The 25,947-nt window shown below is 41.5% G+C and overlaps 1 protein-coding gene across 1 annotated transcript in view; it reads left to right on the top strand.

Moving 5' to 3' along the window:
- Positions 1-25,947, top strand: part of LAPTM4B (lysosomal protein transmembrane 4 beta) — a 60,289-nt gene that overhangs the window by 22,199 nt on the left and 12,143 nt on the right. Inside the window, exons 3-6 of the mRNA XM_051785245.1 lie at positions 1,489-1,562; positions 2,153-2,275; positions 10,202-10,300; positions 17,795-17,890. Of these exons, the coding sequence (XP_051641205.1) occupies positions 1,489-1,562; positions 2,153-2,275; positions 10,202-10,300; positions 17,795-17,890 (392 nt within the window). The remainder of the gene's footprint in view (positions 1-1,488; positions 1,563-2,152; positions 2,276-10,201; positions 10,301-17,794; positions 17,891-25,947) is intronic.

Raw genomic sequence — 25,947 nt, forward strand, 5'->3', positions numbered from 1 at the left:
GCATAAATCTGGATCAGTGTCGTCAGAGCTCTGCACTAGGGCAAGATTTGTTTTCCCTTAGTCATGGGAGGATCAAGGACTAGGTCCTTTGTCTTCTACATGGATGATCATACTGGTAGGCTGGAAATAATGACAATAAGATTTAGGGTCTGTCCTTCCTCTTCAGCCGTGCCCCGGGTGAACCTGTGCTGCTACCTTGGTGGTGGTAGGTGAGACCTGTCCACAGCTACCAGGTCAGGACCTTTCAGGTACTTTGATGAAGGCTTCAAGGCACCTCTCCAGAACCTGATTTTGCTGCAGTTGCAGGGAGTTGGAGGGAACTGGCCCATACTATGGTATGCTCCTTATCATTGTGGTGGAGTTAGATGTTGTGGCAACTCTGTGCTGAAGTGAAGTAATCTTTACACTTTGAATGCATCCAAAGTCAGGGTAGTGAACAGCCTGAACGCTGTCATGTATTTGTGTGTCTCAGGTCCTCCAAGCACCTCATCAAGGCAGGTAGTTTAAATGTACCTGGTGACAGCAAAGTGAACAGGAGGTACCCTCAGAGATACCAACAGAGGCAGAATCTCTTAAGTCATGTCCTTTGTACTTTATGTCCTCTCTCCTCTTTGTGCACTGGCTTAGCCTTGGAAAGGTAGGCACAATGTACCATTGCATTCCCAAACTCTATAATGAGTCGGGTTCAGAAATTCACTTCTGATAACCTGACAATGACCTGTAATGATATCGGGGGAAGTGCATATGAAAAGACCAAGCATATGTAATTTTTTCCCCTGGGATCTCCTTCGAGCTGTCCATGGCTTAGGAACTTCTTAAATCTAAGGAAAAGTTAATTGAAAGCTGGACAGCAATGAAAGAAAAAGATAGGAGTCATGTAATTACTCCAACCAAAATCTTAAAGAGTATTTTCCATCCTTTACTGCTTCACCTTCCCTTACAGTTACACATCTTCGTTAATAAATACATCTCTGTAGTATTCTTGGTTGAAATGAAAATTTTCAAGATGTAATTTCTGCTCTAAGATGCCTTTACCTGCCAGTTTTTCTCCTTTTCCAGAAGAGAGATATGTGAGCAGTGGTATACAGCAGCTGTTGGTGCAGAAACAATCTGTAGTGCAGAAAAGCAGAGACTCTCTGACTACAGATGTCATCATGACCAGCAAATATTCTTCTTGTCAAGACTGCTCCTGAGTTTTGAAAATCCTCAGAAAAATTAGACTATTCATATCCACAGCCTCACAGAGGCTGCAGTGGCTTGCACAATATAAGGCTGCAGGCTTGCAGAAGCGCTGTCTGTGCTTCTCCTGTTTAGGAGGTTCCCCTTGAAAGCTAAAGATTTCCTCCAGCAATGGCTGAATGATGCACCTGACCCCATCTCCACCCATTTCTCACCCTGCCCTTTGAGATGCTCTGCAAAAGGTAGATGACAAAATAACTGAACCAAGTTCTGAAATTATCTGCAGTAATTTTGATGTCTCTTTTCCAGATATGTGCATTGCCACTGCAATTTCTCTTCTTATGATTCTCATCTGTGCAATGGCTACATATGGCGCATATAAGGTAATTATATTTGCTGAAGACATGAATCAAGTGAACTACACAACTCCATAGAAACAAAATTAATAAAAATGCTTTCTAACAATTGCTTCTTTAGTTGTTTAGCTGAAAACTGAGAGGGGGGAAAAAGGAGAAGTAGAAGAGACAGCAGAACTGATTGCTTAGATCAGTGGTACCCCAGGGCCCCCTGCTGCAGGCAGCAGAACTGCCCAGTTGTGTTGACTGTCTGCAGTTTCAAATAAGCTCTGGGCAAATGGTGAATTCAGAGAACTGAATCTTGTACCTATCAAAGTTAAGGGAATTTTTTCCCATTCACCTTCCAAGCCTGTGGTTTGTCCCAACATTAATCCTATTAATTAGGAGGGAAAAGTATCATGTGGTTTCTGAATATCCTAGTATAATGAGTTGTGGGAGTTGCACTGCAGTCCAGCAGCCAAACTGCCTTGGCCAACCCTTTAGGCTGAATGTCATATTTCTTTTAGCTGATTTAATACTGCATAATGTCAAATATTCCTTAGATTTTAGTGTAGAAAAACATACATCCTTCTATTTTAACTTGTGGCTGATGAGTTTCTAATTTATTTCCTTTTTAGCAACATGCAGCTTGGATCATCCCTTTCTTCTGTTATCAGATCTTTGACTTTGCTCTCAACACGTTGGTTGCCATCAGTGTACTCATCTATCCCAGCACAATTCAGGACTACCTCCATCAGCTGGTAAATCATTTGATGTTCACAAGCCTCTGGGGTTTTGGGGGGGAAAAAAACTGTCTGCTTGTTCTGTATTTCTGGCCTGTTAACTTCCCATGCAGTCCTTGAGAAATTCTCTCAGTCCTTGCCAGTCTGAATTCGACATCTTTGCAAGGTTACATTGCTAGCTTACTACAATTACTTATTGTAATATTTGAGCAAAGTTCTAGAGTTTTGTAATGTCATGGAAGCTCTCAGCATCATTTCATTTAGAATGAGACTCATGTTACAAGATGTAGATAATAGGTAATTGGTTTTGCATTCAGAGTTATTGTGTTCCTATCCAGTGCCTTATCTTTGGTGCTATTTCAAGAATGTTTTGTTGCTCCTTTTAATTTATTTGGTAGCTTTAACACATTTCATTAGGCAAGAGTTTGATTGAGTGTATATTTGGTTTTACTAGAAAATATTTCGAATTCTGTCTTAGGCTCCCTTCTTGCCATGGTCTGCTTTGACCAAACATCCATAGCCAGTATTGCATAAGTGTACGAGATATGATTGCAACACCCTGAAGCAAAGAGGAGACCACCAGCCTCTGTCTCATCACAGAACCACGTGCTACGTCCAGCAGGGTTCATGTGGAGTTGCAGAGCTCTGGAGAAGCCAGTGTTGCAACTGTCTCTGAAAATCTGCCTTGAGAACCCAAATACAGATTAGCTTGGCTGTGAACTTTGTTGTGTGGATGGAAAGCTAGCTTGGCCAGTATAAATAACAGGTAATGAGAAACAGCAGGCAGATAAGTAGCCACACAAATCTTCAGGAAGAGTAAACGTGTCTGTTATCCTTCTTATTTAACACCTACCTGCATTCACAGCTGATGGTACACTTAAAGAGAAGCTGAGGAATAAATCAAAGGGTTCTCAGAAGTACGAGTGGAAAAGAGCAGATTGCGGTCATAGTTTAGTGAGTGATTAAGCTGGCATTGCCACTGCTGAAGCCCTCCTGCCCATCCTTTACCTAGTCCCTCACTGCTGCATCAGGGCCAGCCCTGCCCTTGTGGCAGCACAAACATCTGTGTGGCTGCAGGAACTCTCCCCCACTTCCCAGAGCATGAGTCATAACCAGGTTTCACTCGGTCACTGTACAGGACCGTGAGGGGGGCAGGAGCAGGCTGGGAGCTGTGCACTTAAAAGCCTCTGCTCTTCTGCTGAAAATCTGGTGCTGCATCTGGAGCTGGCTCACTATAGAAGGGCAAAGAGCAGCTGATTCTCTGAAAGTGTCTGCTAAAACACCACTGTATTTCCTGCAGATAAAAAAATAACAGGCCTTTCTGTATCAGAAATAGAAGGAGCAGGCCTTGGAAGGGATTGGGTATGGTGCAGCAGAGCACTCTGTGATCTGTATTGCTGGTCTGGAGTGTTAAAATCTCTGGTTGCACACATCTTTGTCTTGCTGTTGTAAATCATTTTCTGTACTGATAATGAAATGCTGCAGGACTTCAGGACCGCTAAACTGTCAGTGCTCAAAAGGACAAGGGGGATTTCCAGGATAATTATAGGCTGATTAGCCTGACATTGCTACCAAGCAGAATAATGACAGAAGGGCTGGGGCTGAGAGAAGAGTCAATTGATAAAGAATTAGACCAGAGGAAAATGATTAATGACTGCCAGCACAGTTTCATGGAAAATCAGTCCTGCAGGCAAACTCATTTTCCTTCGCTGACAAGATTACTGACTTCATCAATAAAGATAGGCAGGGACATAATGGACTTTCATGAGATGTTTGACTTTGCAGCATGATGCTCAGAGCAACAGTGAAGCACTAGATCAATAGCGGATGTATCACATGGATTAGGAGAGGTTAGCTGGCAGACTGCAAGGGGTCGTGGTCAAGCCAGCCATCTGCCAGTGAGTTTCTATTTTGGGCAGAGGAAGGTGTCCAGGAATCAGCAGTAGATTTCATGCTCATCCCAACTTCCATTAATAATGTTAGTACCCAAAAGGCCCTTCATAAAGGCTAATGTCAGCCTTGAGAGCTTCTGCAGGCTCGTTGTCTAGAGGGATCAAGTTCTTTGGTGGGAGGTTGTGAGCAGGAGTCTAATCTGGCTATTCTGTGTCATCCTCTGAAAGACCCTACCCTGCATTGCCCAGAGTGGGCTCATCTCTGCATTTCCCAGCGGCAGTACTTGTGGCTTTCCCCAGCATATTCTTCTAATAAACACTTCAAATAAAACGCATGGCTGACACAGTGAGCTAGACTGACTGAGAGCCTGAGTTCAGCCATTAATGTGTGCCACATAGATGAATGCAAAGAAATGTAAAAGCATGAAGAATATAGATGAATGTACAGTATGACAACTGTGCCTGGGATGCAGTGACCCTGTAAGCAGCCTAGGGAACTAAGTGCCAAAACTACAGCCTCCAAGTGGTTTTGCTGTTTGCAAAAGTTGCTGTTGGGGTTTGTGAACAGGAAAAAAAGAGCAATTAATAGTAATGGAGAGGAGACTTCCCTTCTCATCTGGTGACATAGATTTTCTGTCTATTTATGGAGTCTGGTTGTGAAAAACAATGCTTAAAAGTCAGAGAACATGCAGGAAAGTTCCTCAAAAAACTATATAAAATCTGGATATATTTGTAGTATCATGAGACAATCAGCTTTTCCTACTTCATTTACTGAGAAAGGAGACCAAGAGGTAGTGCCACTGGAGTTTTTATATGCAAAATAATGAGGTATTAAAAGGCTGTTTAAATTAGATGTGAGGCATAATGAGCAGCTAGCAGCTAAAAGCTAGTCCAAGTTAAATTCATTTAGAAAGAGGGATTAGTTTGTATTTTATCATTCATATTGGAGATTAGTGATGTGGAAAAACTACCAAAGACCTGTGATGAATTTTTGTGCAGTTAATGTCACCCGTTCAACAATGTTTTGAAGCTGTTATGCATCTGCTTTGAAGCTGATTACATCTCCTATGTCTTAGCTGTGATCCTGAGCACAAATGACTCAACAGGAGCCCCTTGTACCCTTCCTTGGAAGGGCTACGTTGGTTGGCAAAGGTTGTTACATTTGGTTCAGAGTAAATACACTCAGTCTGAGTGGGCAAAAACAAAGGGGAGAGGTGAAGATCCCACTGTTACCAGATACTCAGACACACGATGGAACTAAATGCAAGCTTGTCAAATTTTCAGTAATAATGCCATCAATGCAGTGCTAGTGCTGAAATACAGAACTTGTTTCCCTACCTTTGAATAATACTCATGGTGGACAGGTTTGTCATCTCAAACACTGTGTTTAGAGCAAGACCTGTGGTTAATACCCTTGACCTTGTAGGTGAGACCTGAGTCATCCAGTTGGGTGTAATCCTTCCTGGTGATTTATAAATAAGCCCTAGAGTCGTCTTGCCCCTTGCCCCCTTTGCAGTGGTCTGCCAGGATAGGCAGGAAGCAAGGGTTGTATTTCTTCCTGGTATTCTTACAGTTTCTGTTGCTCTAAAACTGCTTTGTATTTGGGGAATGATATTTTAGGGGGCACAACTCCATAAGGGAAATGAAAAATCCCAATCGTTCTTCAAATCCATTATTGAATATTTGGATGAAGGTGTGCATTAGGTAATGGAATACATTTGGCAGTCTCAGAGGAACATTTCTTCTTGCTCTAAAGGTGAAACCCCTGTGTCTTTAACCATTTCTACTTCCCTTCACTAGTATATGGGGTCATTATCTGTTTACTGTGGTTCACATCTGCGAGATTGCAGTCTGTCAGTGATGAGTTACAAGCTACTGTGAAACCCTCCATGTACTTTTAGCAAGATGATTAGCACATAATCAATAAGCTGGGCAGCACCCTAGCTGAAAATGTTGCAATTGTGTTCACAGGGTGTTTGGTAACATCAGCCTACACTGATTTCTTCTTTCAGAGGAACAGGTGTCTTTGGAAACTTTTTGTTGCCTTTTGGTACCCAGTTGCACACAGGTGTACCACTGAATTTCTGTAGATAGCAAGAGCATCTCAGCATAAAGGGTCATGTAAAATAAGTAAATGTTACAAATCTTGCATTTTATGTGCTTTATGATGATTGCGTGATAAAAGTTATGAAGAATTATGTTGGACATCTTGGTCATTATCATTGTCACTTGAAAACCAAAACCTTTCACATACAGCGAATCCAACATATGCAAAAAAAATCATTTTGGTTCTTGGAACAGTAGAGGTCTAAAGCAGTTTGACCTAAAGCACATTTCTTTCCTTTAACCCCACTAAATCTTTGATATATGGGCTTTTTAAAGCCTTCAAATGAAACACTTCATCTTCTGTCATCTTATAACAGTATATGAAATGGATTGAAGCAGAGGTGCAGAACAGGCTAGCTTGCAACTGTGTTATGAAAACTTTTTTTTTTTTATTAAAGTACAGGACTATGACAGTTCATCTAAACAAAATTTCAAATTATATTAAATAGCTTTACTGTGGGACTCCCTGCAATGCTGCTGCCTAACAATTCATGTGGTATCAGTCATGCTTTTAAATCCTAGGGGAAACATCTAGAGAACAGGAAAGAGATTAAACCTAAAGAAATTTTTCCTATAAACTAAAGCTTAAAAAAGAAATATCCTTTCTGACATTTTTAATGCCATTTTATAATTCCAAGGAAGTAGTACTAACTTCATAGCAGAGCTTTAAAAATTCTCCTGACACATTACTGTTTTCTTTCAATTTTGTAAGATCCTGATACTTGGAGGATGGCAACTTGGGACGAGAATCCACACCATATTTTAAAGTGGATTTTTTATGGTCCAGGAGGAAGGAAGACGTGAAAGGTTATGCAAGGAGGCTGAGGGAATGAAAAATGGCTTTAGCCTTTTTCATTTTATTCTTCTTGCACATTTGTACAATATCAATACAGTAGAAATGTACTTTCTATGCAAGTTTTAGATTCTTTTTAAGTGTGTAATAGAGCTTTGATATATATAAGCAGTAATTTTTTAAAATTAGAAGTGTACCAGGTATATTATTATGCATACAACCCTCTCCATGTCCGCAACAAGGTTATAAATGACAATTTAGTTATGACTTTAGCAGGCCAGTTCAACACTACTGTAAGTACATTTTGTTTGTATAGCAAATTTCATCATGTTGTGCTGCAAAATCATTCCTGTATTTCCAGTGACAGACTTGATTTTTCCCACCCAGATGTATTTCAGTCTCAGCTTCATCAAACCTTGCACAACATTTGACACTGATCTTTTCCTAGAAGTTGCAGCACTGAGCCCAGTATCTGAAACCTTTCTAGCAGCAGGATTTCAACTACTGTTCTCCCCACAGGAAAGCAAACCCCCAGCACAGGAGCAGAATTTCTTGTCCCCCCTCATGCACCCGTATCAGCATTTAAGCTTATCACTGCAGTGGAGGGCAATGGGTCTTTGATTTATCTGAACCTCTGTTGGTACAAGTTTTCCATGTTAATGAGATTTTGGGAATGGCTGATGCTCTGGGAGGACCTCAAGGGCTGCCTTATGGCACCACTTCTAGGGTGATTCCTGAACCAGGTGAGCCTGGAGCCAATCAAGATGCTTCCTACCACCTTTCCTGCTTCTTTGCCAAAAGCTGCAGGTTTTATAAATCTGTTTTCCTTCAGCACTGAAGGGGTTTGTAGTTGTGAGTTAAGATCAGACTGCTCATAGACTGGCCCAACCCAGTTAGCAAATACAGACAAAAGGGGGTTTCTTCCATTCTGACCCCTGGGATATTCATAGAAGCCCTGAAAGCCTTGTCTCCCAAATGGAAAGCCTGGAAGCTCCAGGAGGGACCAGCTTCAGTTTTCACACCCTGCACCAGGATCTCCCAGGTGGGGAGATGGGTAGGGGTGACTACCACATGGGCACAGCACCCACCACCTCTCTGGGGCTTGCTTACACCTCGCATCTCTTCGGATAGAGACTCAGAAAGCTAAGCCTGAAGGGGACAAACTGCAGAATTTGTTCCTCATATGCTGTCCTGGCTTTGCTGAATTACTGGGTTTTTTCATCTGAAACAATGACACTAAGGGAGTGCCAGGCATTGCTCAGCAGCATGTCCTTCTCCCAGACTTGACCAGGGTTCATGGCTCTAGCAGATGTTCCTGCTTTTCAATGTAGTGGAAACTTTCTTCGTCGTTTTTCTGCCCTCCTCTTGCCCCCATGCAAATCCCATTTGAGTTGATGTCTGGAAACAGGCCAATAGATTATGGCCAAGACACCAGAATGCAGTCATCCAGTCTTCAGGTGGTGACTGTTTCCCAAAAATCATTGTGTAGGAAGACCAAAGTCTTACTGGGAATTTTTTATTATATTCACAAACTAGTTTGACTAGTTTTTTAATGGTAGGTCAGTACTGAAAAAATCATTTGGGGGCAGTTTTACTGTAACTGTCCTTGACTGACTGGACTTTCTAACTTTCTAACTTCCTTTCGTGGCCTCCCTCTTGCAAGCAGGAGGGGAGGTTGGGGCATTGTTTTTTGGCATATACTCTTGCTTTCTTGGTCTCTGAGTGACTGCCTTCACTATATTTAGGATAACTTTCTATGGGAAAAAAGAAGCAGCAACTTACTGAATTATAGCAAGCTAGTGTCCTACAAAAGCTAGTGTCCTCAACAAAGAAGATAATGTGATAAAAACTTCAGCCATGAAATTCAGTACAGGAACAGAAACATTGCTGTCAAGAAGCGGAAAATGTGCTTATGTAACGTTTATCTGCAAACTGTTACAGCTGCTGTTGATGTTAACCACTCTGAACAGTTCATGGAAGCGCTAAATAAAGAGCTATTCTCAGTAGCAGCTGTCCAAAAAAAAAGATAATTTCCTGATGCACTGGGCTGAGTGCTGGCATAAGGGTTATTAAGGGGTTACTCTGGATTTACACCATCATTGCCAAGAATACAGTTATAGCTTGGTCTAGTTAATTGTCCTGACAAGGATGCAGAGCTGGCCTGGTTAAGTAATTAGACCTGTAAGGGAAAAGGGGGTCGTGTGTGGAAGGAACTATTGCATTCAGTTATAATGAGCTACTGTTGCAGTGGAGCTATCTATTGTGGAGAAACTCTGTCTGTGAACAATGGTTTATTCTAACTGAAACGGGAACTTGTGCCTTGCAGTATTTCAAAACTATTTGGAACATTAATTTTAAAGGGTGCATTTTCTTTAAGCAATAAATACAGTAAAACATTTTTATAGACTGTTTTTCAGCCAATGATCCTAAAGTGTTTCACAACTGTAAATCAGTAGAGCATGTGCTAAACAAGAAGATTAATTTTGTCACCTCCATTTCATGTATAAGGTAGCAGAAGGACCTGGAGCACATTTCAATTCGAAATCATGATGTGGCTCCCCTGGAGGACCCGGGCCTCCATGGGACACGCACTCAGATAGCAGTATTAACAAGTACTCCTGGAGAAGTAGTCCAAATTTAGCCAAAATAAAATGGAAAAGAATAAACTCAATGTGTTTTGAAATGTCTTCAAATATTTAGGTGAAAGGATTATTCTGTCCAGTTTTTCCTGCTTTGACTTTGTGGAAGGAGCTGCCATTGGTCTTTGGCAACCAGTGCCATTATAATGGTTACTCAGTAAGTACAGGACTTGCCTGCTGTTTCCCAAGATGGCAGGTTTCCTGCTGCAAAGCTCCCAGTCCTTTGCTTGTTTGTGTCAGATGCAAACCCAGTGAGCACTGAGGAAAAGAGAGCCCACACCACATCCAAAGCAAAAAGCAAATCCCTCAGACCTCCAGGGAACCTTTGACAGCTGAGTCTTCACAATGCCTGTTCCAGCCAAACTTATTGAAACTAGTTGTTGGTGCAGAGCTCCCGATTTAGTAGATCATAGAAAGCTTTGTAAGTTGTTAATTATAGAGTACACTAATTGAATGGCTCTTAAATGACTTGTGAGATTAACTCACAGTGTTTTGCTTATTTTTGCTTATGCAGCCCAACAATTTTCCCTACAAGGAAGAGATTATGTCTGTGAACCCTACATGTCTGGTTGTGATTATCCTCCTTTTCATAAGTATCATTTTGGCTTTTAAGGTAAGTGCATTACTGTGTACAAAGTCTAATTCTGGTCATGGGTAGAATGTCCCTTGCTGGGAGGTCTGTCTTTAGAAACATCCAGGGACCTACAGCCCAGGCAGCCTGGCAGGTATACAAAACAGTGATAGACATCATGGAAGAAAAGCAGAAAATCTTATACAAGAACATACAGGCCACAATAGGGAAGTGTGATGCTTGTAGGAGGAACTCACAACTTGTAAATCCTTTGAAGGAGTGGGTCATCCAGTGGACAAGGGAGAACTTGTTGATACAGGCTTCTTGGTTTTTCAAAAGGTGTTTGGCAGAATCTCTCATCAAAGGTTTTAAAAAGCACCCTTAGATATGGAGGGAGAAGAGGAAAGGTCATCTCAGACTGTAGCTAGAAAATAGAGAATAAGGACAAATTATCAGTCTTTCCAACATTGAGACCCATGCCACTTGGTACATTCATTAAAGATCTGGGAAGGGGAAGGAAATCTAACAACAACATTTTTTTTGCAATGTTATTCAAAATAGAGAAAACAATCACCCAGGAAATCTTTGCAGAAGGATCTCATGGCATGGAGTGACTACATAATGAAATGGCAGAGAAACTCAGTGGTGTCAAATTCTAAGTAGTGGGCACAGAGGAAGCACACTCTTGTTTCACAGACACTGCAGTAGAGTCTGAAGTAAGCATGACCACCTGAAAAAGGGGTCTTGTAGCAGTAATAGATAGACCTGTGAAAGTATTGGCTTACTGCTTATTTCTGGTCAAACAAGTAAATCAAATGCTAAGAGTATTAAGAAAGGAATAGAAAACCCAAAGATATAAATTGTTTAATTTCTTTGCCAGTTTTGATGCCTACCATCTCTGGAAGCAAGCATTCCCTTCTGGTGCCCTATCTCAGAAAATATTTTGTAGAGCAGGTAAATAGTTCCAAGGAATCCCTCCTGGGAGGAACAACATAAAGAACTGTCAGACCAGGCAGCAGAAGGGCACAGGGAGTGAGGATTTATTTGCTGTTAGCAAACCTTGGGTGAGAGGGCTGGAGGTGGCAGGTACCAGGAGAAGGGGAGATGTAGCATCACTCAGTGGAGCTGGAAAGGGCCCATGTGATACCACCACGCCCGGGCTCATGGTCCAGCACGGTCGGCCCCCTCTGGCAGGGTGGGTCAGAAGTCCCAAAGGAGCTCAGAATAAGATCAGACAAATCAATGTAGAAAAAGTAACCACCTGTGGCTCCAAGTTAGTGCCCTGAGCCTTGGACCTCTTGTAAAGCATGCCTGTGTGTTTGCCCTCTTCTTGCACCCTTCTGCAAGTTTCTCACGGCACAGTGCTGCCATTCTTGTATTTCTCTTATGGGATTTTATTTCAGAATAGTCTTGCTCTTTCTCTGCAGAGCAATTAAGTATTAAATTAGAGAAATTCCAAAAAGTCACAATGACACCAGGGATGTTGGTTCCAGACAACACATTTGACAACATGAGCAGGGGAAGTTATTGTGGCAAAAGAGATAAATAAGGTTATTGAAGCTACTTCAAAATTGGGGGAAAAAAACAATAGATAGGGTATATTAAGGTGCTCTTGGAAGTAATACTCACTTTTCTTCTGTGATTTAGCAATACAATTTAGTCTTCTGGCCTTATATGTTCACAGCCATACATTGATTTTATTTGCACATTTAAGAAATATGTAATTAAAAGTTTATTACATTAAGCTTATAAAAAATAGGCAACTAAAATTGGCATGGCAAAAATATTTACTACAGAGAAAAGACATGTAAGAAATTAATTGTGCAAAAGTCTCATTTGGTTTTATAGCGGCTAACACGTGTTTTTTCCAAGAGTATATGTGGCTCATATAATGCTCATTCTAGCAACATATTATCATATAAATTAGTCACAAAAAATATGACTCACACAGAAACACATGCTAAATTCCAGTTAGCATTTTCATTTGAATTTTTTATGTTTCCAGAAGAGCTGTTATGCAGATTTATGGAATCTGCTCCATGAAAAGAAAACTGGACACACACAGATGCTTCATAGTTTATCACTGATAGACTTAGCAGATGGTACCACGTTTATGTACTGAAAAGGTACTGTGCATAAAAAATATGCCTGAGCTCCCTCTCCCTCTGGAGTTCAACTAGAAACAGGGAGAGGAACCAAAACATTGTGACCTAGGAAAAGCTACAGTAGAGAAAGCTGCATTCAGCTGGTGGGAAATATGAACCAGAATCACATAATTCCTCAGAAACATTTGGCACTATGACTCTTTTGTTTTCGATGAAGCTACGTGCACAGGAAAGCTTTACTGAGCAGAAGGCAAGATTATGCAGTGTTAGATGTTAGGTTTGTGTTTTGCAGTCATGAGATTGTGAAAAGGGAAGGGGACAAGAGACGGTGGTAAGAAAGTGAGCCAGCTAACCACATACAAGCATTTATCTTTTTAGTGGTTAGGATTTACTTGGATCTGAAGCAGTTAATGGATATTTCAGGCAGTTTCACATGGAATCCTTTTCAGAGTAGAACAAAATGTGTTATTCCATTTGTGGAATTCCATGTGTTTCTAGTCTTTGTCTAGAAACTGAACCAGAGTTGCATGCCACAAAACATAGGTGTTTCCTATTTGGCCAGGGAAGGACATCCAGCAGCACAAATGTATTTTATGTATGTATGCAGGACTTCAAATGGCACATAGCCAACACAGTGGCTTTTGAATCACGCCCTCCTCTGCAGCTGGTTTGGAGAGCATGGCCTCGGTTTCCTCTGGCCAGACCCAGCTGCTGAGACAGAATGGTTGAGGTTTCAATCTCCCTACCATGGGGAAGCCTCCCAGGCCCAAATGAGCTGAGGTGAGCACAGGCACAACCGAATAAACCTTTCCCCCAGGCTTCCTTGAGCACTCTGCAGCTTCAGAGCATGGCCTTTTCTTTTGTTCTCTGGCCTTTCTCTTTCTGAAAAGTAGATAGGAAGAGGTAGTTGCCAGTGGGGCAGCCAAAAGGTATTCTAGTTCAGTGAGACAGGCTGGTCTTCAGCAAACTCAGTATTAACCCTGGTCCCCATAATATGCCTATAAGATACACATACAAGGTGTTGAGCCTGGAGATGAGACCACTCTGCATGTCCTGGTGTCCTCAGCAGACAGGAAAGGGTATATGGAATGAAGTTCTGTGCTCTCCCTGAGAGATCTGGTATCTCAGCCCGGGGGGATGCCTTCTGGCAGGGGGAACCCTGACCCGCAACACATCGCCCCGGTGTCTGCTGCCTTCCTGTGATCATGGGACCCTGAACACAGCCCCACGCTCCCGGGAACAGCCAACAAGGAGCCATGAGGTTGCCATCTGTTCCAAAAAAGCCTAGGACTGGTCCCAGCACTGGGATTGCTGGTGGCAGGGTAGTTATGGGAGAAGCATTTCTAAAGTAGGGGTCATTTGCTTTAAATTGCATAAACCCAGTATGTGTGACTGTTAGGGGACAGGTGATGTACTAGCCCCTATAAGGTGCCGTTTCAAGTGTTGCAGGCCAATGGTTTGTTTTGGTATCATTAATTCTTTCCAATTACAGCACTTCTTTGCTGTTCTAAGCAGTGGTTCTTGCACAGGTTTTTTATACTCACAAGATACACATTCTAGTGTGCTGAGAAGATGAATTTAATTCCAATTTCATCAGAACATCAACCCATTGTTTCTCCTTCTCTAGTACCAACATGGGAAATACATGTGATCAACTAGTCTGCCATTAGCATCCCTCTGAAATCTTCATATAAATTTCATTTTGTGTATAAATCTTTATCTCATTTTCACCAATTACTGAAGCCCATCCCAGCTCTGTAAATAGAAAATTCAAAGCAGCTGTGAAATAAAATGGGATGCAGTGCAGGCATCTCCTAACCCGAGGGGCCTGTGTTGGGTCTGTGGCATTCACCCTGCACTTGCTGCCAGTGAGGGGGCTGCCCAGAGGGCTTCTGTGACCCAGATCAGCACAGACTTTTCCTTGCTGTGTTACAAGAAACAGCACAATATAGCAACCTCTTAATTTCCACAGAGATGATGGTCAGTCAGCTGGTCCATCATGTGTCTGATGAGCAGAAGCCTGCAGTACATTACTGTTGTTGTGCTGCTTGAGTGTGTGTTCAACAGCAAGAGGCAGGATTACAAAGTTTTGTGGGTTTCAGTTCCATAGGGGCTCAAGTAATTTTCTACCATGCAAAGGGGAAGACTGAAAGCTGGTAGAAGTAGGTGCAGTGCCTCTTCCCACATTCAGCCCTTCTTGTGCACCTATCCTTTCACGTGGTGGCTACTTGGGGCTGCCTCCCCAAAAGGTGTCTGTCAGCAGCCTGTGCTGGAGTACCACTAAGGGTGGATTAGGCTGAGGGATTGAAGGCCTTTTATGCAGTGCCAATTTCAAACGTGAACGTTGGTCTCCTGAGGTAAAAGTCGATATATTTATATACTGAGTGGCCAGCCACGCATTTAAAGCAGTATTTGAAACCTTAGCCAGGTTTTTCAGGAGAGAATATTGGTAACTGAATCAGGAATCCCATTTAACAGCGCAGCAGCATTGGTAGAAAACAATTAGTAGGAACAAGTTTAAATAAGGTTACAGGTTGAAGAAAACAGGTTTCCATGACTCACGATTCACAGGCCAGCAGCACATGTCCAAAGCACTTGGACAAGGACATGCTCTGAACTGCTGCCACTCTCAACCATATGTGGGTCAGTGTCTCGTGGCCAATTACTTGGTGTATGCTGGCTGATGACCTCTTTAATTCAAAGGCTGAAACAAACCTCACCCACTGAGAAACAGCCCATGCACATAGGAGCAGGGCTGATTAGAGCTAGGGTTTGGAGCTGGGAGAGCTGTAGAGGTTAATTGTGGGGTTAAATGTGTTTTATTCACTGCACGTAATAGAATGGGAGCGTTCGAAAATGACTCTCCCACTAGCTTCTCCCAGATAGGATTGTATTATCTGCAACAGGGCTTCCCTCAGTTTGGATTTTGACAGGAGGATAGAAATAGGTTTGCAAATAGGTAGGCTTAATATAAAGGGTTTCTTATAAAGAGAGGTTGTGTCCCCACAGAAGTATACTATATTCAGACTCTGTTCTGTATTGGCTCTTACACTGTTCTCAGCCTATAGTATCTGAGCATTGAAAGCTACTGAACTATTTTATTACCACTTATAATTAACAATGACATTTTACTTAAATCTGGAAAAGATCCAGTTCTTCATGTACGTGCCTTTACTTGTTTCAGTAGTTTGGGGCAGGTTTGCATAGCCCACAGCTCGGGCTGTAGAGCCTGTCTAATATTCCTTTGGGACTTAGCTCACTCCAGAAGCCTTTTGCTCCCCCAGTTTGGTGGTCAAAAACATTGTCAAAGTCTGCAACGCCTCTAAGTCATCCAGGGTCTGTAAGATGCTGTAAAAAAAGAGGTAGCACATTTACCAGATTTTAGCCAGCTCCACCCTGGTGGAAAAAACTCTTCCTGATCTGCAAGCAAGCCATCAGTGAGTCATGTGGCATCCTGAAAAACACAGCTCATGTGTGTCAGTTGTGGATATGGAGGAAGTACAAGGCTCAAAGGGATAAGAGGCTTTTGGAAGGTCATCAGCGCAAGTTGAGTCACAAAATTATGACTCACTCAGTGAGAGACACGTGCAAATGGAGTCAACACGGGCAGTTTAATTTGGACATGCTAGTTTAGTGAAAGAATTTCTGTGCAGAACCTACTAAGTGAAAATACAAGTTGGGCACTATCAAAACACATAGTTCTCCTTATCTCTGTCATGTGTAATCACACGGGAAGCACAAAGCTCCAGAGGAGACTGCTTAGTCCCACCAGCCTTGTTACTAGCATGCTGCGGATCTGAGTCCTGCTCCTGCACGCCTTTCTGCCTTCTGTCTTCCTTCCAGTCACTTTGCTCATCTCTGCTGCCCAAACTGGACCATTTCATGCTAGTGAAGGAGATGATGGATGTGAGCACTTTGCCCAACCAGTTAAAAAAAAAAGGTGGAGACAACAGCAGCCCTACCCAGAGCATAGTGAGCTCCAAGAACAAAAGCAGTGAAGTTGTGTGATCTTGCAGTAGGTTTATTGCTGCAAAACCAGTTTTTTTTGCTTTACACTGAAAAAAATATTTATAATAATGTTTAAAATGTCAGAAATCATTTCAGATGTCAATGAAAACTTTTACATGGGCAATTTTCTCTAGTCAGGCAAGAATAGCAAGACTCCAGACCATTCCAGTAACATGGAATACATAGATTTAATGTCAGATTAAGTGAAACAGAGTATTGAAATAATGCAGGTGATATATACTATAATCACACAGTCAATGTCCAGGCTTGCCTCTCACAGGACAAGGAAGCTTTCCTGTAATTTCATGATTCTTCAGTCCCCAGCATGCTTGAGCTCTTTTTGCTGGGGTTTGCTTCCACTTTCTAAAGCTACTAAATCCCAGTTGATGATATTTAAACATTCTTACCGTGGATTAATCCAAAAATGGTTTATGTTTACTTTTTGTTACTGTCCCTGAGACATTCTATGTCTGTAGCACCTTCTTTTTTTGGTCACAGTCTAACCCGTGCCTTCATTATATGTTGTAAAACTCACCTCTGCAGATGTGCAGTATCCCATGCACAGTAACGAGGTGTCTGACTGAACTCATCCCTCTCTGTATCTCTATAGAGAGGTCTAAAAAAGAAAGTCAGCATATGTGACCTGCTCATTTAGGTAAAATGGAGGTTATATACACAAAATTATGTTATTTTAGCCATATTCAGGCACAAATAAACTGTTTCTTTTCAAAACATAGTCTGCATTAAGTATGCTGTAATATTAAACATCTGGAATAGCAGATGTCATTCAGATAGGTTTAGATTGCAGTATATCTGCCTAGATGGAGTGGCTTGTAGTGCAACACAAGTATCCACAATCACAGAACCATATAATCACAGAATGGTTTGGATTGGAAGGGAACTTTTAGTTTTTCTAGTCCAACTCCCCCTTGTCATGAACAGAGACTGCCTCATCCAACTTGACCTTGAACAATTCCAGGGATGGAGCATCCACAGTTTCTCTGGGCAAGCTGTCCCAGTGTCTCACCAGTCTCACTGTAAAAACTTTCTTCCTTATGTCCTATCTAAATCTATCCTCTTTCAGTTTTAAACCATTGCCTCTTGTCCTGTCACTATAGGCCTTGGTAAAATGACTTTTCTCATCTTTCTTATAAGCTCCCTTTATATATTGAAAGGCCATAGTAAGGTCTCCCCAGTGTCTTCTCTTCCCAAGACCGAAGAAGTCCAATTCTATCAGTATAAGGAGCAGTGCTGAATTACTCACAGAGCCCCTCCACATTCTCATAGTCACTGCAACCAGAAAAGTGAGTGTCCCATGCTTCTACCAAGCTGATATTTATATTTATAAAGAATGGAAATGCTTTAAGAGAAGAAGTCTATGGTTTATTTTTTGCACAGAATAATAAATCTCTTTTCTTTGCAGGGTTACTTGATAAGCTGTGTGTGGAACTGCTACCGATACATTAATGGCAGAAACAACTCAGATGTGTTGGTGTACATTACCACCAACGACACTGCGGTAAGGATGTTACATCGCAAACATCTGTCTAATGTTATGCATTTAATGGCTTTATTTTTTATTAATTTCTGACTCTTTTGTTAAGCACCTTAATTCCTTTAAGAGTCCTCATCTATTGGTGATGTTTGGACTTGAGATTCAACAGACTGGCGTGAAATGGTTGCAAATCACATCTATTGTTAAAATACCAAGTTTATTTTATGCACATAATCTGTTAAAGAATCTGCGTTAATCATAAACTACAGTTTATCTTATGGCCCCAGGAACGACCCTCAGGTCTGATCTCTCCAGCTATGTGATGATCTGGACAGTGGGGGGAATGATTAGGATTCAAGATCTGCACCTGCTGTGAAACTTGGATTTATCTGTAGAAACTGTGATTTAGGATGCTCAACAGCTGGTGTAGTGCTTTACAAACTCACAGAGAGGAGCTAAAAGGCAACAAAAGTTCAATGATTTATTTCCCAGCACATGATGGGGTTTGTTTGGTGAGGAGACAGAACGAAACAAAGATTGATGGGAGAGAAATTAATAAACAGATTTTAATCTCAAAGAATGGAAGGTATCAGTTCACTTTACAGTAGTTTAGTGCTGACATTCCTATGTGCAGGACATGACTGATAAGCAATGTCTTGCTTTTTGCAGAAGGCACTGAGGGAATACAGGAAGAAAGGTCTCTAGAAAAGAGCCAGTTCTGTTTGCAGTGGTATCACCATGGAGCCACTCAGTTCCACCCAAGCTACACTCTGCCGGCACTGTGCCAGATCAGTCCCCAGGGTGACTCCACTGGCTCATGGAAAAAGGGTCTTTACATCACTTACATAACAGAATGAGAGCAACATGAACTTGATCCTTTGGATCATCTGGGTAAAATCTCAGGATTGCCTTCCTCAGGTTTTTCTATTTGTGGGTGGTCTCCACAAACAAATATTAGACCATCAACTGTAAACCATTGGAATGAGTGATTCCTGTGCAGCCGCAAGGACTTAGAAAACTATCACTGCTTTTACATGAAAGTTGTAACTCCTGCATAGTTATTTGTCTTCAATACCTGAAGCTTTAAGAAAAACATAAGAAGTTTTACAGACCATGATCAGAGCTGGCAACCAGGACATTTAAGTATAAAAATACAGTTTATTGAAAGCTAAGATGTATTATTACTTTATTTACTGGAATCTACTTTGTGTAAAAAGAGGAGTTTTATGTGCAATAATTTTGATAGCTCTTTATTTCAGCCTGTGGGTAGTTGTAACTCAGCTTCCAACATTGTTCACTCTACAACCCACGGAACTGGCAGGCTTGATAGTGGGAGAGTGTCTGCTGGATTATCTGGGAAACTACACTTACTTTTTAAAAGTTACATTAAAACCATCTGCTTCACTGCTGCCTTTATAAAGCAAAAGACTGGTTTTTAGACATGCCTGGTTGCCAAGACTCTTCTCATTACTTTTGTATTTAGTAATTACCAAAGTGCTCTGAGCTGCCTCCTCATCTTTAAAGCACTTGTGAGTGTTTCTGTGAGGAAAGGAAGCCCTTTTATCCTTTTCACAGATGACATATTGTTGCACTGAGTGTTTAATTTAATTTTGCTTATCTGGATCTTACAAGACAGCTACGCAGGTTCTGAGAAAGGCTGTGCATTCCTATTTAGTGCCTTGACCATTGGACTCCTCTTCCTTCCCCAATATTTACATCTCCTTAATTTGAAAAAGGTCAGAATCCGTTGCTTTCAGGTATGATGCATCTTTCTCAGTTCAATCAGATGATATTAGATCAGGTCCTGTAGAAAGAGCTGTTTGGGAATTTATCAGCTAACCAAGAATATCACCCAAAACCTCTCGTTTGTGAGTACAGAAAGACTCAGGAGCAATGCTGCTGGGAAGAGTTTCCCAGGTCCAGCCAGGGAGGCGGGAGGAGAGTCATTAACAGCCTGGGTTTTGAATTATTTATTGGGGGTGGAGACAAGCTTTATTCAAACGCATGTCTGACTGCTTCTTTCTAGTCAGGATGAGCTCCTTCATCCCTAGGTGACACAGTCTGTGTCCATCTCTTGCACATCCTTCCCTGACAAGCTCCATGGACACGCACCAACACAGTGCACTTAGTGATGTGATGGAGGAGCTGATGTGCTCCTGAGCAGCCTCTTTCTTTCTTCTGCTCTTTGCTGAGCTTCAGCGAGGAACAACAGTATGTAGGGGTAATCCTCATCCTTCTCCACTGTGAATCAGAAGATTTTCTTCCCTTCCTTCACCCCCCAAAATCACAGACTCAACAAGATTTTTTTTGTCTACATTGAGAAACAGCAACAAAAACCTCTCTTCATGTGACTGTAAAAAAGTAAGCTCAATACAATTGGATAAAAAATGGTTTCAAAATGAAGAGTGGAAGAGTAAGACTTTGAAAGTTGAGTGCCAAGAACCTTTGAGAGTTTAGGACTCATGAGGAAACCTTATGAAAATTTGAAATGTTGTGATAGGTCACTGCTGTCTGTTGAAATGTATAATATTCTACCAACACTGAAGTCTACTTCTGTATTAAAATGATTTTTTTTTTAATGAATTCTGGGAAACTTCTTTCAGCAGGGCTTCTTCATGCCAACATGCCCTTAAATCATAAACTACAGGTTTCTTTAAAAATGTGAGTCAATCTCTGCCCTCTTCTTTGAAATAAGTATGTTATTTGTAGAATCAAACCTGCTAACTGAATTCCAACAGGTCATATCTGCAGGGTATGCTCTCATCTTCAGGGATATTTTTTATATATATTTATCAGCATCATTAGCTAAAAGAATCTGTACAAATGCAAGTGAAAATCTAAGTTTAAATATGAGACTGGGCATAATTGCTGCAACCTAAAGTAAAAGTTTTAAATGTCATAGAATCACAGAATGGTTTGGATTGGAAGGGGCTTCAAGATCATTTAGTTCCAACCCCCCACCATGGGCAGGGACACCTTCCAGTAGACCAGGTTGCTCCAAGCCTCATTCAACCTGGCCTTTAACACTTCTAGGGATGGAGTGTCGACAGGTTGTCTAGGCAGCCTGTGCCAGTGCCTCACCACCCTCACAGTAAAGAATTTCTTTCTGATGTCTGTAATCTAAACCTGCCCTCCTTCAATTTAAAGCCATTCCCCTTTGTCCTGTCATTAGATGCTCTTGCGAAAAGTCCCTCTCTGCTTTCTTGTAGACCCTATTTAGATACTGGACTGTGCTATAAGGTCTCCCTGGAGCCTTTGCTTCTCCAAGTTGACACAGTAGAGGTGTTCCAGCCCTCTGGTCATCTTTGTGGCCCTCCTCTAGACTTGCTTCAACAGATCCATGTCCTTCATATGTTGGAAGCCCCAGTGCTGGATGCTTCTTTGTTTATAGAAGGAATTTGTCTTAAAATTCATCATTCCATATATACATATATATATATATATATATATGTATATATATACACACATACACACATAATAGTCTGAATTGCTTGGTGCTATGTGTTTGCTCTGGTGTTCCCAGCACAAAAATTTCCAGTTAGTTCTCCCCAGTCAAACTGGTTCTTATAAATATAATGCTCATAGATCTGAACTGTAACTAACCTGTATGAGATAATCTGATTTTTGTCACTCAGTGTAAGTGGTTTAAGCCATCCTTTTTGCAATTGTGCCATCTGGAACTTACAGACGTCCTTCCACGGCGGACTGTGAACAGGATTTTCCTGCTGCCCCTGTTAGGTGAGAGGTCCTCCTTCTGTGACCTTTGATCAAAGTTTGACACCACATGAATGTACATGGCTTGGCTCCATGGACAGATTGTTATGGCATGGGGGAAACAGCTGGGGCTGGGCAGGGGAATGACCTGACCCCAGATGGGAATATGGATCTCCCTGCTCTAAGTGTTTTCCCAATACTTCTCTCCCCCAGTTTATGGAGGTATCTGTAGGAGATTTTGGCATGGCAGTAATGTGGCTCCCCTGCAGTGAACCATAGTAACCTGAGGATTGTTTTTCCACTTTCCCAACCTGGGATTGCTTTTTCCTGCTAGCTACTCAAATGCACCATGGATGAAGATTAATTTTCCACACCAATTTAAACTGTCACAGCAGTGCCATGGAAATGTTCATCCAATGTGGAAAAATTGCCAGTGTACAGGTGCAAAAGATAACCCAAAGTAAGACATTTGTTCTCCAGAGCAGTAGCAGTTCTGTTGTGCTCTTAGACAGCCAGGGGATTTCATTCTGTTTATTTTTAACTCTCACTGAAACCAATCAATGGAAGTTTCATCTCCAGTCATGCTGCCAGTGGGGATAAAACGTAAAGCCGTAAATCTTTCTTCAAAGTGGGATTTAGATCTTTATGTGCTTTATAAAATCGTTTCAATAGATCTTACCTAACATACATTTATACACAATGGTTAATAAGTTGCTTTTTTAAAAAATGCAGATATATTCCCTCTGTGGACATGACCTCAGCTAAGCAACCTGTAATTAAACAGTCAACACTTTTGTTTACTTTCCCTTTCTCAAAGCAATTGGAGACTTATTTGAGAAGTGCAGAGTTATATCTTTCATTTCTGATGGATGATTCCTTTGAGCAGAGGAAGAATATTCTTCAGTAAGGTTGGAAGAGCCATTCTTTGTGTTATTCTACATGTGTGGAAGGTAATTTATTTGGCTATGGACGGAGGGAAGGACCCTTAGACTCATGCCATTTAAACAGACTGAAGCATGAGACGGAGCCCAGAGACCAACACAGGAGCTCTTATTTTTCATAAGTGCTTTGAGACCTGTGATTTCGAACTACAGAGCCAGTTTGGGGATACATGTTTGAGTAGAAGACAACTTGGAGGAAAATCTTACTTTAAAGATATTTTCCACAAAAATCCTACAGACTTGTCAGTGTTCACCAGGCAGCAGGTTTTGTGTGGCAGTCTGTATGCATAACATTGTTACTGGGCCACTAGATCACAAACATCTTTTTGCAGTGAATAGTAACCATGAAGGTACTTTAAAATCAGCCACCACCACAACTGAATAGCCCTCCTGGCTCACCCTCCAAGTCCTTCTCAGGGCCTCCAGGTGAGTCCAAGCAGAGGACCCCTGACCTTCCCTAGTGGAAAACTGTCTGATAAAGCCCACAAGAGGAAAAGCATGTAAAACAGGAGACAGAGAAGAGGAAGAAGAATCGGGGGCAATAAAAAAAAGGGATGCAAGTAGAACTATGCAGTGCTTTAAATAAAGGAAGTGATTAGTTAGTAACCACATGCAATAGTCTACATGAGACCCAGGACTGTGGTTTAAATGCTGGATCTGTTTTTCTGGAGAATTGCACTTGTAAACATTCCTGGAGTAATGACTTCAGTGAGTGAATCTTCAGAGGGCTCAAGCTTCATGTAGAGGCCACCATTCACATCTTGATAGTGTGCATGTGCAACATGTGCACTTCTTCCTCATTCGTTTGACTCTGAATTGCAAAAAAGTATCATGGCAGTCTGTGTCTGCCAACAAACAGCTATTCAGCTATTCAGCTAGCATTTCAACTTCTACTTGCAGAGAAGTTACATCCCTAGTCAGCTGGCCTTTAATCTTAGCAACGAGATTGTTCCTTCTTATTTCTTCTTTTTCTTTTTTTAACTTTCCATCTTATCATCTATACTCAGCTCTTTCTTCCACTGTTTCCTTGTCTATGGAAGATTTTTTTTTTTTTTTAAGTTCAACCTACCCTGTGGTCTGAATTGCTTCATGCTGCCTGTTTGCTCTGTTCCTTATTGCTATTGGCTAATTACATTTCTTGCTATAGGTCTCACCTATTACTAGGTAGCTACTAGTCAAAAGCCAGCTCTACTGCTTGGAACAGGCTATTAACAGGGTCAGTTTCAATCAAATATCTTCTGAAGTTTAAAAATAAAATTTCCAAAACATTTTCACATGTCATTACAGTAATTAAATTTACTTGCGAGTTAAATCACAAAATCAAAATATACATGGTTATCTATTTTCCCCACTACATTTTTATTTTAAATACAAGAATTGTATTTGTTTGCAGCCCACATACTGGAACTTTTCTAATACATGACAATTCGTTAGAGATTTGCAATAGAAATAGGCAAATCTGTTCTCAGTGTTCATAATTAGATTAAAAAGAAGACATGAAATGGGGATATGTACTTTAAATCTTCTAGATATTTTTGGATTCACTAATTGTGTGTGTTGCAATGCAGGAGAAAACAGTGGTTATAAATTAACAGTATTTCTTTCTTTAGTGCTTTTTTTCCTGACAGGGTTGATCCATTACCATCTGACAGCTGATGTTTTTCGGGCATCAAAACATAAGTCAAAGTCTTCAGTGTAATTCCAAGGATACATATCAGTGCGGTAAAAGTCAATGACAACTTAAATCCCAGTTGCCAAGAATATATGGGTGTTAAGCTGAGCTGTGTGTGAATTTTCCAGGTCAAGCTCAAGTCATAGTTACACTGTGCAACAACAGATGGGGGAGGTGAGAATTCGCTCAGGCAGGTGTTGCTCAAACAGTGAAAGGCAGCAGGGTGTGAGAGGCAGAGTCCCAGCAGCAGTTAGCTGTGTCGTGGCTTTATAGCCACAGAGTTGGCCTGCATTGGAAGCCCTGCCCTGCTGCAGAGCTGCTCCCCCAGGGGTGGTCCTGCTGCAGCTCCAGCACTACCTCATCTGGTGTCTCCTCATCGCATCCTCTTGCACAGCACAGCCCTGGCCTTTGCCAAGCAGAGGAGCAATTCCTCACACATCCGAGTCCCTCCCACCCCAAGCCTCTCTGCTGAAGCTTTTGCAGCCCCAAAACCGTGCAGATGCCAAAGGACCATCAGCCATCAGCTGGACAGGCAGGAGCAGCAGCAGCTGGTGGCTCAGCGGGTGGCTGTGTTCTCTCAGAGGAGCACCCAGCTGCCCCCGTTTGGCTGAGGGTGTGACAATAATTGAGAGGTCCATCTTTCTGTAGTTATTAATGGCTTTTGGTGACCTGTGGACTTTCAGTCTGATTTCAATTCACTTTAGTGGCTCCCTTAGAGCAGTTATGCTCTTCCCAAGAATCCCTTGGGACTCTTTATGGACACAGGACTGTCCACTGCGGTCTGTTCCAAACTGCACAGCACTTGTGGTTTTGGTCCTCTGTCTTAATAGCAGTGGAGAAAGCGAGGTCTGCTTTGAATTAACTCCGTGACAGACACTCGGCTTTAGAAAGAACAAGGTTGAGTGGGTATTCATCTACCAAATTTAGGAGATAGGCAAAAGTTTGTGGGAGTTTCTGGATGATAGGTGCTTTACAGATGTGATCTATTCACATTAATAGCTTTTTTAATAAATACAGACAGAAGCCTTTCCAGCAATGTCTGTAATGCAAGCGTGGCTGTGATAACCACACTTTTAGGAGGTGACAAGTCCTGTTAAACAATTTAGCTGTTTCATGTGACCTATTCCCAGGTTTCTGTCTTGTTAACTCTTGAGTGGGATACACAGTGTAATCATAAGAGGAGATAAGGTTAAAAAGAGATGCAGTTTAGCAATTAAAAAGTCCATCAAAAGAGGAGTGCTCTGTCACGGTTTCTGCACTCAAGACACCACACCAACCATTTGTTACACAGAATAAAAGTATACTTCAATGTCTTCAGTACTGGTGACCTGCAGACAAGTATACCCTAGAAAGCATGTGCTCATCCAGAAAATGCTTATTTTTAAAAAAATTAAGGAACAATGGAAAAAATAAATATGTTTTGCCTATACAAAATCATGAGGTGCAACTAAAGATGCAGCAGTACAAGGCTGACCAAGATGTAGGAAATACTTCTGTGGCCTGAGGTGGACTGTCCCTCCATGCCTTTGAGTGGAGAGAGTAATTACATCATTATTCTAGATGACTATTATGAGGTTGTATATGATGGAAAAAGACAATAGCTTCCTGAATCCAATTTTCTTCCCATGAAAGGGTAATCACAATCTGTTCCTAAATGTTGCTGTGTCCTAGTTATATATAGATTTATTCTTCTATCTGGAGTGCTGAAAACATTGTGCTGCTTCATTACAGAAATTCATAAACTTGTGTAAAGT

This window comes from Manacus candei, unplaced genomic scaffold (assembly GCF_025592945.1).
Source record: "Manacus candei isolate 608988 ecotype Guabito, Panama unplaced genomic scaffold, ASM2559294v1 h1tg000019l, whole genome shotgun sequence".
Classification (NCBI taxonomy): Eukaryota; Metazoa; Chordata; class Aves; order Passeriformes; family Pipridae; genus Manacus; species Manacus candei.